This window comes from Ctenopharyngodon idella, chromosome 24 (genome assembly GCF_019924925.1).
Source record: "Ctenopharyngodon idella isolate HZGC_01 chromosome 24, HZGC01, whole genome shotgun sequence".
Taxonomy (NCBI): Eukaryota; Metazoa; Chordata; class Actinopteri; order Cypriniformes; family Xenocyprididae; genus Ctenopharyngodon; species Ctenopharyngodon idella.
In genome coordinates, this window is record NC_067243.1 from 26,653,241 (window position 1) to 26,669,365 (window position 16,125).

A 16,125-nucleotide genomic window follows, 5' to 3' on the forward strand; every position below is an offset into this window, starting at 1 on the left:
TAGAAGTAGATACAGTTTAAGTATAATAACATTAGAGATTTGCCTGTTTGCTTGTTCGTTTGGTCACACACTACAATATTGTTTCAAAAATTCAAATGTTGCAATATGAATTCAGTATGTATCGCAAACTGATTACGTTTCATGATTTGTTATCACAACATTTTTTCTTTTGTCAAATCAACTTAAAGCAATCGCCTTCATTGTATTAACTCAAATTTTTAATTTCAACCAGGTAACTTACTTTTTTTTTTTTTTTAAGTTAAACCAACAATTATTTTTTACAGTGATTAAATGTGCAGCTAATCTGTTTAAAACTCTCATTTTACTCTCTTTTTTCCCCTGAGGCAGATCAGAAACCAGTATTATCAGACACAATCAAACATTTAATGATGTCCTGAAATGCATCCTGTTTAGCAGCTTCTGATGAAACACCACATTACCATGTACGAAGCAAACATGTCATTTCAGCTTGTGAATGAAGCCAGTGGATTTCATTACACACAGCCTGTATATTTTCACACCTTGGCTCCATAACCGACATGCATCTAGCACAAAACACACACACACACACACACACACACACACACACACACACACACACACATCGCCATTCCACTTAATTCAATCAGCAGCGGCATATTGACACCATATGTGCCCTAATCATTGGCAGCGGGCAATCCTGATTAGGTTATTACAGATAATATAGTTGTCTTCTGTCACAATATCGGCCTTTTGCATCCGAGGTCAACAATAGGAAATCACAGTTCAACTCATGCATATTGACATTTCAATCATTTACATACAGCAGCGTTACAGGGTAATATCTTTAATCATATCAGACGTTGTCTCTGTTGGGAGTCGATGTTTAGCTTGGGAGGCTTTTTTTTTTTTTTTTTGAACCGCTCAGAGTGATTTTCTCACAGCGTGGATTAAAAATGATCGTCGTAACTGCAAGGCCTCGCGCAACGCAAAGAAATATGCCAGTGTCAAGATGGAGTCGACTGTGTTGACAAAATAATTTGAACAAATGCATTCTGGGAAGTTTATTTAAGAGGCTAACAAATTTGGATATATATATATATATATATATATATATATATATATATATATATATATATATATACACACACACTTTGTTATCACACTTTTTTTTTTCTTTTGTCAAATCAACTTAAATAATTAATGTAGTTCAGATAACAATATTTTGAGTTTCTGTTGATTAAATCAATCACCTTCATTGTATTAACTCAAATTTTTAATTTCAATTAACTCAAAATTTTAACGCAACCAGGTAACTTACTTTTTTAAAGTTAAACCAACAATTCTTTTTTACAGTGTATACTTTATTTTAAAATATTTAACTGATAATCAAGGCCATGTGTTATCTAACATATAAAAAAGTTCCTTACAACGTTTTCCAGACATTTTGTGTTTTGTACACTGTGGTGTTGAAGCGTCGCAGGCATTTTTCATTGTGAGGCAGAGAAAGCAGCTCTGTGCTGTTGGATCCGAGCTCATCTGCATCTCTCCACGCTAAACATTTCCATTTAGAGTGATTTAGAGGAGGGAGTTTATGTCCCTGCCATGTGCGTCCATCATCCCCGACCCCTCTCTGCCTCTGTAAACCTGAGTTATAGAGCAGCTATTTGAAAAGATAATAATTTAACTTTCCCTCCACCGTTACATGGAGGAAATGGATGTGTTTTTGTTGATTGCCTGAGGTTTGAAGCTTTCCTTGTAGTAAAAGAGACACCACGCGTGATGTTAGTGTTTGTTTTGGGAAATCAGCCATGCGTTAGATTGTTACGGGTGTGAGTTAAAGGCAGAGTTCATCAGAAAAATAATAAAATATATAACAGAACCATAATAAAATACATAAATACACTGAAAAATAAGTGTGTTGAATTTACATGATTTAATACAGTGTACATCGGTCCCACATGAATCAATTAAGTTACACAAATAAAATTTGTTCATGTAACTTAAACATGATGAAATCAAGTAATTTTTAAGTGACCCAATTAAGTAGTCTCAAAGTGAATTTTGTGAGGTTCATGATTCATGATTCATTCAACCAAATCATGATCATCTTGATCCAGCCATATGCAATGCATGCTGGGAACTAACAAGCACCGCCCATTTTCAGTTAATGCAACAAAATTCATTCATGTAATCCCAACACAAACGGATTAAGTAAACTTCAATATTAGACATATATTTAAGTGAATTGAACACAATGAAATTAAGTTAGGACAAAATGTGTAGGAACTGTGTTGCTTTAGCTAATTTTAATTAAGTAATTTGAACAAGCAGCAAAAGTGTAGAAAAAAAATAAATCTGCAATAAAATACTCAGCCTCATGTCATTTGATTGTTATTTTTCAGTGAAACACTAAAGAAAACTAGAAAAGGAGAGATTTAGTAGAAGGTTCTTGCTGCTCTTTTACATAAAATGAAAGTGGTGATACTTTTATGGTGTTTTTTTTTTTTTTGAGAATCAGCCACCATGGCTGATTAAAAAAAAAAAAAAAAAAAAAAAAAACACCATAAAAGTATCATAAAATCATTGGTTACAAATAATATAGAGGTCACAATATTGTTTTTTGAATCCGAGGTCAACAATAGGAAATCACAGACAGTCCAACTCATGCAAATTGACATTTCAATCATTGACATATAGCAGAGTTACACTAGTTTTCATTTATTTTATTATTATTGTATTATATATTTCATTATTTTTCTCCATTTTTTTGATTAACTATACCTTAATGTCTCACACACAACGTCTAAAGCATGGCTGATTAAAATAGTCCATATGTTTTGTGCATATTTTCTGAGTCTAATAAAGCTAAATCGCTTAGTTTGAAAGACATGAGAGTACTGTAATGTTTACCTGAACTATCCCGTTAATTGCAAAAGTACGGAAGAGTTTAAGGAAGAGACCATAGACGAGTGTGTGTGTGTGTTGGTACTGTAGGTATTGGCCTTGTGCCCATCCTGTGTTATACCTGCATCTCAATGAAGCTGGCAAGGTGATTTACTGGCAAGGTGTCTCGGCTGCAGTCTCTCGTGCTCTCTCTCTTTAACCAGCGAGTCAAAGCGACATTGATCTCTCAGCCAGGCAAGGTGACCTACAGAGCACCACTTCCCAAGTCTTTCTTTTCTCGTCTTCATCTCTCCCCCTTTCCTTTTTTTCCGTCGTGGAGTCAGTGGCGGGCCGTGACCCCGGCGAGTGATGTCATGTCCTGTGGCAGAGAGCACAGCAGTGAGGTGAATATGAAAACAAAAGCAAGTCCTTGAGCTGCTCTGTGCCACTCGTATCAATAATGCGCCTTCACAACGTCCCGTTTCACAACACTCTACCACAGTCTATCTTAAAATTACAAAAACTACAATTTTGTCATTCATGTGTATTCACCCTCGAAACATTTCTTTCTCTTTCGATTTGTTAAAAGTCAGCATGAAACAATAGTTGTGCTCATCTTTTCTTGCCTATTGTGACGTATATCCAATGAAATGGCTCCTGGAACAAGAACAAATGTAGGGCGGGGCTTGATTTTATCCATGGAGAATTGATTGGATGGTTGTGGTTTGCTATTGGTGGATCTCATGTGAGTGACAGGTTGCCCCGCCCTTGCGCCAGTAAACAAGTCATCAGAGAAGAGATGAGCGAGAGCAAGTAATTTTGATTCAAGATTTCGAGGCACACATATTCAAAACAGTAATGATGTGCACAGATAGATAAGTTAAAATAGATACGGCAATATTGCACAAAAAAAAAAATAATAAAAAAATAAGAATGATCAATTTTGATTTCATGGTGACTTTAAAAACCTTTTCCATCATAGCAGAATATCCAGGCTGCTGTTTTCCACACAAACTTCAAATTTAAAACAATATAAAACAGTTCACCAAATAAATAAATAATACAACGCATGCTCAGTGGAAAAACTGACCTACACATACAATTCTCTGCAGTTTCCAGCTGAAATGAACGCTAGTGTAAGTAAAACACCAACATTTATTCCTTTTTACACAAATTATGAGAACAGATGAATATTACTGATTATATATAATAATAATTATTTTCGCGTGGTTTCTTCTTGCCCAGTAGTATGGCCTCAAAACAATTTTACCACAGTGCATGATTTGTAAAAGAATATAACGTACGTAGTCCATCTGATACAGCAATGCAATTGAAAAGACACTCGATAAAAAGAGCTCAAAGACTTGATAGCCAGCTAAAATGGCCGAGTTGCTTCAGCAAATGCGTTTTTACCTCACGTTTGCTTTTGTTAACACTGTCGGTTGGGTTTAGTGAAGGTGGTACGTTATTTTCAAACGTTGGAGCATCTTGGAGAAGAGAAACTTTTAGCGCCACTCACCAGACATTTCATATCCGAACTGCGGCGATACACACAACATCCAACTTAATAAAAGGTTTCCACATACACGTTTCTCTGTTTGGGATAATACTGGAAGGTTTTAGCGCCACTTACTGGACGTTTCAAATCGAAAGTGCCGCGAAACATGCAAAAAGAAATGTCATATTATTACGCAGAAATGTCGCCACAGTCACGTTTTTCCAGCGAGCCTGTGTTGAGGGGGGAAAAAGAAATTGTGATTATTTTGTCACTCATGTTAAAACCCCATATTGTTTTCTTTATTCGACGAAACACAACGGAGATCTAGCCGTCTGTTTTCCACAGAAACGTGTTTCCAAAGCATTTCAAATGTGGTTCGTTTGACGATAGCTACAAACAGGAGTCTAGCTGCACGACAGCAAAGAAGTTCTCACAGGTTTGTGGGTGAGCTTTCTCTTTTAAAGCTGTTATCACTGTTTTTAAACGTTGTTCACATCCTGAGGTGGAGATCGTACAGGATAGATGCTACCGTTTGCTCTCTAATCTTTCAGGAGATATTTTAGCCTACTCTAATAGAATTTGCTCTAAACACAAATGTCACGCGCAGAGAATGTGTCTGAGGTCAAAGTTCACTCAGCCGGGCCCACAGTGATTACAGAACAGAATGAATGTCTTTGTGAACTGAACTGGGTCGAGTCGAGGGATTTAACGGGCTTTTTTTAGCGGTCTGTAGGGGACATGTGGCAGAACAACTGCTAACTTTAACTTTGTTTAACACAAGCACTACACTTGAGTGTATATAAGAAGAAAAAAGGGTCATTATATTATAGTAATTCTTTTTTCTTTTTTATCTTTCTGTCTTTTGCACATTTTGTTCATCATGGAAGGACATCACGAAAGTTTCTACACCTGTGATATGACCTCTGACCCCTGCCCTTTGCCCCTGCAGTCTGAGGTAAGAGCAAAGATTTTCATTCTGTGCAGACGAAAATGATTATAATCCTTATTTATGAGTACAATAGTACTATTATACTAGTGTATATATAATAATAGTGGAATTTTCTATATCAATAAATGTGATTTTTAGACTTAAGAAATTGAACAGAGTATTGTTTAAAAAGAAGAAAAGACAAGTAAAATACATTTTACTTGAATCTTTTCATAATTAAAATGTTATACGTAATACGTAAAGGAATACTGAACAAATATTAAATATATTGTGCATAATTAATTAACTATAATTCCAGTTATAATTTTGTAATAATGGTTTGTTTATGTAATGAGTACATTATCATTTGTTTTGTGATCGTCAGTGAAAACTGTACTTCTGATGTGCAGTGTTTTGTGACGTGCTTGTGACGTGCTTTATTCTCACACAGTCATATTCTCATATATTTATATAGCATTCATGTTGCATGAAATTGTCAGCAGTTGACTAATCAGCAGCAGCATTACTGACAGAAATAAAGAAAGGTTAGTTTGTGATGTTTGGAGATGTGGCAGGTTTGTTGGCGGTTCAGTGTGTATGAATGTCTTTGTTTTTAGGTGTGTTGTAACGGAGTGTTATTGATCTTGTCACCGGTTATCCCAACATACAGTAAATTGACCGACCGACCACCAGAAAATGTCCTTTCTAACATACTGAAACCTGTGAAACACTGACATGTGAGTTTAACTATTCCAAATTAAATTGGCCAGTGCTTTAAATCTACTGCTGAATAGGTTTTGTGAAGGTTTATTTTAAGGATTAGGTTAAGTTCTGGTAATTATTATAAGACGCATTGCATTGCATCTGTAAGACTAATATAGCCTTAAGTGTGTGTGTGTGTACGCGTGTGTGTCCATGATCTTGTTGTAGTTAGCAGAGGGTGAATCTGATAGGATGGTATCGATGTTCTGCGTTGATTCTCCAGCATTAAACCACACATTTCCGGTGCACTGAAACACACAGGTAGGGTCATAATCAGGGCACAGGAAGTACATGGCATGTTTGTCTTATTTGCGTACAGAGATACTTTCCTTAGTGTCGTCGGTGGGATGTAGTTGTTGCATTAGCGATTGTGAAAAGTGATTTTGTTTTTGTTACTTCTTGTTTAACAAAACGCACAAATTCCTTCTCTATCCTCATCCCATCCGCTGTCTAAATATGTGTGTGTGTTTGTATGTTGAATGTAACCAAAGCCAGTAAGGATATGGGTTATATTTAGCAGCACCTCCTGAAGACACCGGCTCAACCCGCGTGGATAAAAATACAGCCAGACTCAAGGAGAACTGGTTCTGTACTGCCCGCTGTCATCCCCGCTGACCTACAGCTCAGTTCAGGCCCGAAAAAACCTCCCGCCACACGCTTATCACAGCTTCAGTAAACACCAGGGGAAACTAATAATAGGAAAACTTCACTGTGCTGTGGGTTTTAGGACGTTTAAACATCTCTTCATTCTGTGTCTTTATATTTATGAGATTATTAATGTTGTTTCTCTGATCAAAGCGCATACATTTCCACCAAAACGCAGCACTCAAAGTCATTAATGCTTCCTGTAGCCTGTAGCATCCATCCTCTCTCTCTCCTTCTACCGCCATCCGTGGTTTCTACTTCTTTTTTTTTTGCCCCTGGTCTTTCCTCTAACATTCTCTCTGTAGCGTTTTATGTCTGGTGTTTAATTAAACCTTGTAGTAATCCACACTGTTGAATAGCAATAGAGAAAGAGGGTCAGTGTCTTTTTTCTCATCCTTTTTATAGATGTATAAATAGACAGATTGATTGATGGATGTCAGGGTGGAGTAACCATACTAAGATCATCATCAGACACTTTCAATCATTTTTTTCACCCCATAATTTATATGGAAAAAGTTTTGGTTTAAAATTTTATTCAGTCAGTGTGGAATAACCAACATGCAGGAAGCCATTTTGTTGTCATATGGCAAGAAAAGCACAAAATGACATTCTAGAAATCCCCCATTATTTATATATGTGTATGTATATATATATATATATATATATATATATATATATATATAAATAATCAAGGTAATCAAGTCTCTAAAAATATCAGTTAATTTAGCCTTTTTATGACATGACAAGTTTATTTCAGGCCGTCAAATGGAATAACCCCAAGAAAATATCATGATATTTATGATTCAAAAATTCATTTATACTTTTCAAAATCCTTTTTTGACATAAAACATATGTCGAATATTATTTATATATATATATATATATATATATTTTGATTATTACTTTTTACTTGGTTACACCACATGACATATTTAGAGACCCAACGTTTATTTAAGCTTTAAATTATTTATGTTTTTTAATTATTAAATGTTTTCTAAATGTTTATTTAGAATAATAAAGAGGTTTTCAAAAAAATGCATGGAACTAAGATAAATGCAAATGTTACATTTACATTTTAAGTACAGTCAACTTGGCTGTACAAGTCATCTCAACTTAAATTATAGTAAACTGACTTGAATCTCATATAACTTCACTGTAAAAAAGAATTGTTGGTTTAACTTAAAAAAAAAAAGAAGTTATCTGGTTGCCTTAAAATTTTGAGTTCATTGAAAATAAAAATTTGAGTTAATACAATGAAGGCGATTGATTTAATCAACAGAAACTCAAAATATTATGTCATCTGAACCACATTAATTATTGAAGTTGATTTGACAAAAGAAAAAATGTTGTGATAACAAATCATGAAAATATTTTTTACAGTGTTATAAAAAAGCTGAAAACTTCTCAACTTATTTTGATGAGTTAAAGCAATGTAAAAACATGTTGTCATGATTTATTGATCATATTTTTTACTTTACAATGCAACACATTTCAGACAAGCGGCACATATTCTTTTAAAGATGCGTTCAGCTCCAACACAGTCCTCACACGACGTCCCCCGAGGGAAACGGCAGTGTTGGTGTTTAGAGATATTTACAGTATATAACTGTATTTTTACGGGCTCGTATAACTGGTGTTTTACAGTGGCTTCAGTCTGTCGTCTGGTCAGTTCATCTGTCTGCGGACAGGCTGTAAGGATGAATGTGTCTGTGACAGAGGTGGCATCCATAACCCTCTCTCCTTCTCTGCACGAGTGCCTGGCTTTTATTCTTTTATTCCTTGCAGTAGATTCGATGGCATATATTTTCCCAGGGCCGCGGCACAGGAACAGGGTGCCTCTTCGCCTCCTTGTTAGCTTGACAAATAACTTCTATGGGCAGAAAGTGCTGAATTTTAGCTTTCGATGTCTATTTTCTGCCGGCTGACATTAATTTTGCGAGCTCTGCGGGAACTAACTATCAGAAATAAATAAATAAGGAAATAACAGGGCTGAGGAGGCAGGGGCTGTTTCTGAACACGCATGCGTTCACCGCGCCTCATGTGCTGACGGATGTGGCGCACATCTGTATCCGCTGGATCTGTGTTTGAGCTCATAATATACAGGTTAAAAACATTTTAGCATGTTAAATATCTATCTATCTATCTATCTATCTATATATATATATATAGATAGATAGATATATAGATAGATATATATAGATATATAGATATAAACATTTAGTTTACACCAATAATTCAATTTTAATTCAATTCACATTTATTTGTATAGCGCTTTTCACGATACATATCGTTTCAAAGCAGCTTTACAGAGAATGCATGTCAACGTTACAATTTAGAGAATGCAGTTAGCTAATAATGTAATAATAACAAATGTATCTGAAATTAACCCTTCATTGACTTTAAATACATAAAAAAATTGACAGGGTTATTATGGTTAACTAAAACTAAAACCTTAAAAAAATGAATTACTTGACAAAACAAATAGAAATGACAAAACACAATAAAATTTCAAAAAACTGTAACTAAAATTAAAATGAAAACAGAAAATATAAAAAGCTAACTCAAAAACTATATTTATTATACTAAAGTAACACTGATATTTGGCAGGATAACGATTATGTTTAATTAGAAACAGTTCATTGGATCATGAAATCTGGTCATAATTAAAATTGATTTGATAGATTTTTTCAATTTACAATTCGTAATTGATTGTGGTACTATTCTTAATTGTTTTCAAAAACAAAAGACAAATGAAGTTTAGCATGATAGTAATGTAACTTATACAGTAATGGAATATTGCTAAAAAATATTATTCACAGGCTCAAAACTTGTATTTTGGATATGAATATAGTTGGAAATGTTAAATTGTTTACACATTTACAAATTCTCTGGATGTATTCTGATGCAGTGATGTGAAAAATCCCCCAAAACCTGTCTGTATGGTGTGCTTTTAGAAATCCAATATCCGCACTGGCTCCAGCTCAGACTGTAAGTGCTTGTTTAAATTTTCATGTCAGGAAGTGCAACAGAGCCGTTAAGAGGAGCGAGGGGCTTGTGAACATTTTAAAAAGCGTGTTTAAAATGTTTTACAGGTATTTTAAAGGCTTGTTGCAGTCGCATCCTCACAGAGAGGCCTGAGTTTACTGTCGCTGTACCTTATTAGCGTCCTGACTGACCCAAAACGTCTGCTTCAATCGCCACCTCCGATTCATCCGGTCAGTGGAGGTGGAGTGAACTCCCATAATGCACCACAGCTCACATGCGGTAGCTAAATTGCAGTCAGCCTGGCATACAGCTCCTGAATTTCACACTTCTGTAAGTCATTATCATCAGGAAATATGAGGCAAAGTTTTAGTTTGATGTTAGCAACATTGCTAACACCAGTATTTTTTTATTATTTATTATTAGATTCAACTATTTTTAGTGATACTCTGCAGTATTGAAAGAAATAGGAGTATATTTATAGTTAACATTATTCAGAACTTCAACTGTCATGCAATGAATTCTGGGATTGCCTTCTCTGTTTTAAATTTTGGCTTAAATGTATCTTAGATGGCAGGATGTGTTTCAGCTGTAAAATGCTGTCCTTGTGAAAAAGGAAGTGTGCTTAATTGTGTTATATGTGCACTTGTAGTGTACTTCAAATCTTAGTATGTAAAGTATATATTTAAAAAAATACCTGCAGATAATATAATTAATGAAATAATGCAATTAAATAATATTAATATGAATATAAAAGACCACTTTAGTGTATTAAATAGTCCACTTTTATGACTACTTAAGTAGACTTTAAAAAGGTCATTTTGCAATAATGTTAAATTAAAAGTGTTACTTTTAAGTATATTTTAAATTATTATGTTTTTGTCTTGTTTTAAAGTACACTTATCTAAGTGATGACTAACATACATGTAAAGTACTTGATGTAAAGTAAAAGCATGTAAAGTGCATTTTAACTGTAGTGTAATTAATATATTTTAAATGCACTAAATTGCAATTTCATCATTAATGCGTAATATTTAAATACATGACATATAAGTATCAATAGAAATGACATTAATGTATATTTTTAGTTTATCATACTCTATACTCTGCTTTCTCAAAGACAATAGAAGTAATTATGAAATCACATATGAAGATGTACTTTAGTCTTACTTAATTGGAAAAAAAAAAGCAAAAAAGCACACTTAAGTCTATTATTTTAATATATATTGGTGTTGGTAGGGCTGGGCGATACAGCTAAAAAAATTATCACGATATAATATTTCATATTGACCGGTATCGATAATTATTAAAAAAAATGTAATAACTTTTTTTTTTTCTTTCCTTTTTTTTTTTTTTTTTTTTTAAAAAGACCAGTCCAAAACCAATGCATTTTTTAATTAAGGCAAACAACAAATAATTTTAAAACATAACAAAATAAAAAAGTAAAATGTAAACAAATCTTTCTTATATTTTATATGAAGATTAAATAAATAAGTGTTAAAGAAACTTAGAGCTGCACAATTCTGGATAAATTGAGAAACACTTTTTTTTGTTTGTTCCAAACTGAGATCATGATTCTGAATGACAACTAAATGAAATAACATGTACTTTACCAGAGGTTCTGACAAAATATTAATTGCTGCAGTCTGTTTTAAAATTTTAAATTCATTTGAATTAATTATTTTTTAAAAATCTGTGTATGATTCAATGACTCACTCATAAATACTCTTGTTTCATTACTGGATGAATCAGTGTATTTGAAAGAATCTGTTGAATGAAGATTCAAATACATTTTTTAACAGTCACTTGTCACCACTTGGTGGTGAAACAATGTAATCGATACATGCATCATTTTCAGAGCCAAATTTCTTTCTTTATTTATTTATTTTTGATCGATAACATAGACATTACTATTTATATCTGAACTATAAACTTTTGTCTCAGTACTTCTGTGATAATTTGAATATTTGTAACAGAAATAAAAATACTGTGTGATTGAAAATACTGTGCAGCTGTTTATACCGACATGACAACTGCTCTCTCAAGACGAACTTTGAAGTAGATCAACTGTAAGATGTAAGGAAACCATGAAACTGCCACACTGACGAGCTGATATGCGATTGCGCAACTGAACTCCACAGCAACTTGTTTGTGTCACTCGTAGCGCTCCTGTTTGTGGTCCAGGGATGGAGCGATCTTGAGAGTTGTTCATGCAACCGAACTTTATGTATGTTTACATTTTAATGCATTTAAGTGAAACTATATGGAGAGTTATATCGAACATTTTTTCTATCATTATCGATGAAGGCGTACCGTCGATAAATATTGATACCGTTTTATCGCCCAGGCCTAGGTGTTGGGTGTAATGTTTTACTGAGAAATTAATTACTGCAATTTAATTTTCCTCTGAAAAAGTAAAATAAGGGATTACTCTTAATTTTTCTGTAAAATGTATATTTTTAATGTAACCCTCTCTCTTTAAATACTTTGGTCAGTTCAAGAATAATGTATGCAATTTAATATTATTTATTTGAAAGAATTAAAATGAAAATGTCCTTGTATTGTTCAACTGGTCCGGGTTGATGTGGGATTTAGAAAGTAATTAGTAATAAGTAATGCAATACTTTTTAAAGAGAGTGATTAGTCTGATTACACTGTTAAAGATGTACAGTATTTAGTAGCTAGTAGTTAATTATTTTTTGTGTGTAACTTACCCAACACTGGTCTCTATGTACACGGAAAAGAGCTTTTGTCAGATGGCCTACAGTATGATGCCACATCAAAAGAGGATAGAAAAAGAAATCCCCTTTCCTTCACCCTCAGCGCTGCAGTAGAGAGAATGGTGTGAGGCTGGACAAGACAAAAACACCCCAAAATAGAGAACATGGGATAAATCGGAAAAAACACCAGGCAGACTCAGCATGTGGCACGAGGAATCGCTTGCATTACACGTGTGAGACTAAATTTAAAAACAATTAGGATTATATGTTAATTTGAATTTAGTGATTTTACTGTGTTGGTCTTATTCAGATTTAAAGGTAGGGTAGGTAATTTCAGAGAGGCTAGCAATAGCAAGCTAGATTTGAAAGCGTGAGATTCCACCCTCCCTTCAGAAGACACGCCTCCTCCAAAACACATGAACGCGCACAGCCAGAGCAGAGTCTGCAAAGTGTCACAATAGCACATCACATTATATATGTACAACTTAAAGGAACACTCCACTTTTTTTGAAAATAGGCTCATTTTCCAACTCCCCTAGAGTTAAACAGTTGAGTTTTACCGTTTTCGAATCCATTCAGCCGATCTCCGGGTCTGGCGGTACCACTTTTAGCATAGCTTAGCATAGTTCATTGAATCTGATTAGACCGTTAGCATCTCGTTAAAAAATGACCAAAGAGTTTCAATATTTTTCCTATTTAAAACTTGACTCTTCTGTAGTTACATCGTGTACAAAGACCGACGGAAAATGAAAAGTTGTGGTTTTCTAGGCCGATATGGCTAGGAACTATACTGTCATTCTGGCGTAATAATCAAGGAACTTTGCTGCCGTACCATGGCTGCAGCAGGCGCAATGATATTACGCAGCGCCTGTGACCCCCCTGCTTGCACTGGGAGCGTGCCTTGCAACTATGGAGACATTTGTGAGAGACGCTGCGTAATATCATCGGCGCAAGATTCAAGAAGCAGGAGACGAAACATATAGGGCAAATAAAAAAAAAATGTCTACCAACAAGGGGCAGTGAAGTAAAAGTCCTGTACTCACATCGTGAAGCAAACCACCAAAATAACAGCAGAGAATCGTCGTGTGTCATCAATTGGCTTTCGCCGTTTGTAATTTTCCTATGAAGAGACTGTCAGATCAACGTGCTGCCACATTTCTCTCAGATGAGGTAAATGTTTAACACAATTGGCGTCACTGTGATTGTGCATTGTTATATTATATTCCAAAAATCATCTCCTTGAGGACGATATTTCACCCACACACGACGGTCTGGTGACATCTGCTGTCCTGCCTGACACGCAAACGCTAGCATCATTTGTTGTTTCTGGCAAAAAAAATAAATAAATGTTCGACCTCTTTTAATCCTGTAGTGATCTACCCGGTGTAATAATGAATAGGTTATTTGTAGCATTTGTTCCAACTGTAGCAATTTTTATTAAGGAATAGAAAATAACTATCAGTACCACAGAATTATGAGAAACATCAAAGCGTGAGATAGCTATAGCATGCAGACGAAATTAATTTAAAATTTCATATTTTTTAATTTCGAGTTTTATTTCATTGTTTATTATTTAATTATTTTTAAATTCATTTTGTTAAAACTGTAGTTTTAAAATAGTTATGTTCAACGCATTGTTTCCCGCGATTTTAATTCCTGTGTAAATGCATTTATGCCGCTTCAGAGAAGCATTAAACAGTCTGTGTATATGCACATTTTTGTGATTTTATGCCACTTCAGAGTTGGTTTCTGTGCTGCTTTTTCTGTGTAAAGATGCCTTTACAGAGCTCTTATTTGTACCGCCTGACTGCTGCAGATTAATTTCGGCATTGATAGTGTTGACATAGAAATGCATAAATCTGAGTCTGAGGACATGAACAGCTTCTGGTAGAACATCACGGGTTGCCATCTCTTTATTACGGTTACGACATGGCGTGAACACAACATAAGCTCGTTGTTTTGGTTCAGGAGAAACTGTAAAAGATGACTGCTGTTTGTTTGTGGCACCTGGTGACTGCGTTTACAACTCTGCATATTCTCATTGAACGCGCTGATGACGTGTGAGTTTTTACATAATGCATATGTTGAGAGGAAGGTAGTGTGACCAAGTGTCATTCAGGATGTCCTACCTGCCTGTCCTAAATATTAAAATATTTAGTATTTCAATATTTAGAACACTTCTATTATTGATTGCTATCAGAAAATTGCCTACCCTACCTTTTAAAGGTGTTGATGTGTAAAGAGATTACCTTTTTTTACCTTTTTTTTTTTTTTTTTCATTTGAACTTTTAAAGTGTGTAATTATGGAAGCTTGTTTCTGCCACTGAATAATAAAAAAATAAAAAATAAAATAAAATAAAAAAAGGGTAATTGTGACTCTTTATCTCGCAATTCTGACTCTTTTTTCTCAGAATTGCAGAATATTTACTCATTATTGTGAGGAAAAAAGTCAGATTGTGAGATATAAAATTGTAAATGCGAGAAGAGGTTAGAATTGTTAGATAAAAAGTCGCAATTACCTTTTGTATTTTGTTATTCTGGATGTCTTAATTTATTCAAAATGACTAAAAATACAATTCATAAATACACTGTCTAGAATACACATTTTCTATGATGATAATGTTTTTAACACACTAATTAAACTTAATTAAAACATTTTTATCATTTATTTTTTAATGATAATAAATATATATATATATATATATATATATATAAATATATATATATATTATAATGTATATATATAAATATATATATATATATATATATATTATAATGTATATATATATAATGTATGTAGATATATGTATGTATAATATATATGACCATTTTATCTTAAAAAATATATTTAAAATCTTAAAAAAAAAATAAAGTAAAAATAAGAGCCCCAGTGTTTATAGTAAGGGATGTGTTTTAGTCCACAGAGCCATTCAAACCTTCATCCTCTGCAATCCCACAATCCCCTGCTGTTTCACTCCGGCCTCTCGGTGTGACATCTTTACAGCACCACTCGCAGTCTCTCTTTCTCTCCGTCTCACGTCATGTTTGGTCTTTAGTGATGCAGACGTGTGACCTCGTGTAGACGCACCTTTGGTGACATGCTGAGACCTCTTAACCTTGAGAAAATCTGATAGCCTGGAGTCAGCTGACCTGAGCGGCTCTGCACCTGAATGGATGCAGCGTAAAAGCCAGATGAAAAATGAATTGTGTGCTTGTGCATGTATAAAGAGCGGGAGGGTTGGTGGGTGATGGGAATGGGGGGAGGTTCATCGGCTCTGCGGCAATTAGAATAATTTCAAATTAATATGAGGATTCTGGTGCATGCTTATCTGCATAGTGGAAGCACTTCCACATCAATCAAAATGCAGTGGTGTATTAACCCCGCACACACACACACACACACACTGCCGTACATAATCAACGCTGTCCACGCTGCTTTCCCCTTGCCCCACAAAGATAACTAGATTTTCACATTTTCTGAAGGAAATATGTTGTGCTTGCCCGTGCAAAACTCACGGTGTGATGCTATAGGCTGTTCTGGGCATTTCTAAGGTGTTGTTTAGTGGTTTAGCATGTTGTTAGAAAAGTAATAATACAAATGGTTTTAAAAAGCATTTTCAAGAAAAGAACCTTCAAGAAAAGTTTTCATTTAATGACTTTAAAAATGTCATGTGGTGTAACCATCAAGTAAAAAACCATCACACATCTTGCGGTTGTTATTTGTA

At 34.4% G+C, this 16,125-nt stretch overlaps 1 protein-coding gene and 1 long non-coding RNA gene across 2 annotated transcripts in view; one reads left to right on the forward strand and one right to left on the reverse strand.

Annotated features, from left to right (window-relative positions):
- mafb (v-maf avian musculoaponeurotic fibrosarcoma oncogene homolog b (paralog b)) overlaps nucleotides 1-16,125 on the forward strand; it is a 93,548-nt gene that overhangs the window by 4,507 nt on the left and 72,916 nt on the right. The window contains exon 2 of the mRNA XM_051883607.1: nucleotides 5,251-5,318. Coding sequence (XP_051739567.1) covers nucleotides 5,251-5,278 — 28 coding nt within the window. The 3' untranslated portion in view covers nucleotides 5,279-5,318. The remainder of the gene's footprint in view (nucleotides 1-5,250; nucleotides 5,319-16,125) is intronic.
- Nucleotides 1,349-4,728, reverse strand: LOC127506955 (uncharacterized). Its single transcript, XR_007928190.1, has 3 exons — nucleotides 4,385-4,728; nucleotides 3,008-3,244; nucleotides 1,349-1,626 (listed from the first exon to the last, which is right to left on the reverse strand). It is a non-coding gene; the product is annotated as an uncharacterized LOC127506955 (long non-coding RNA).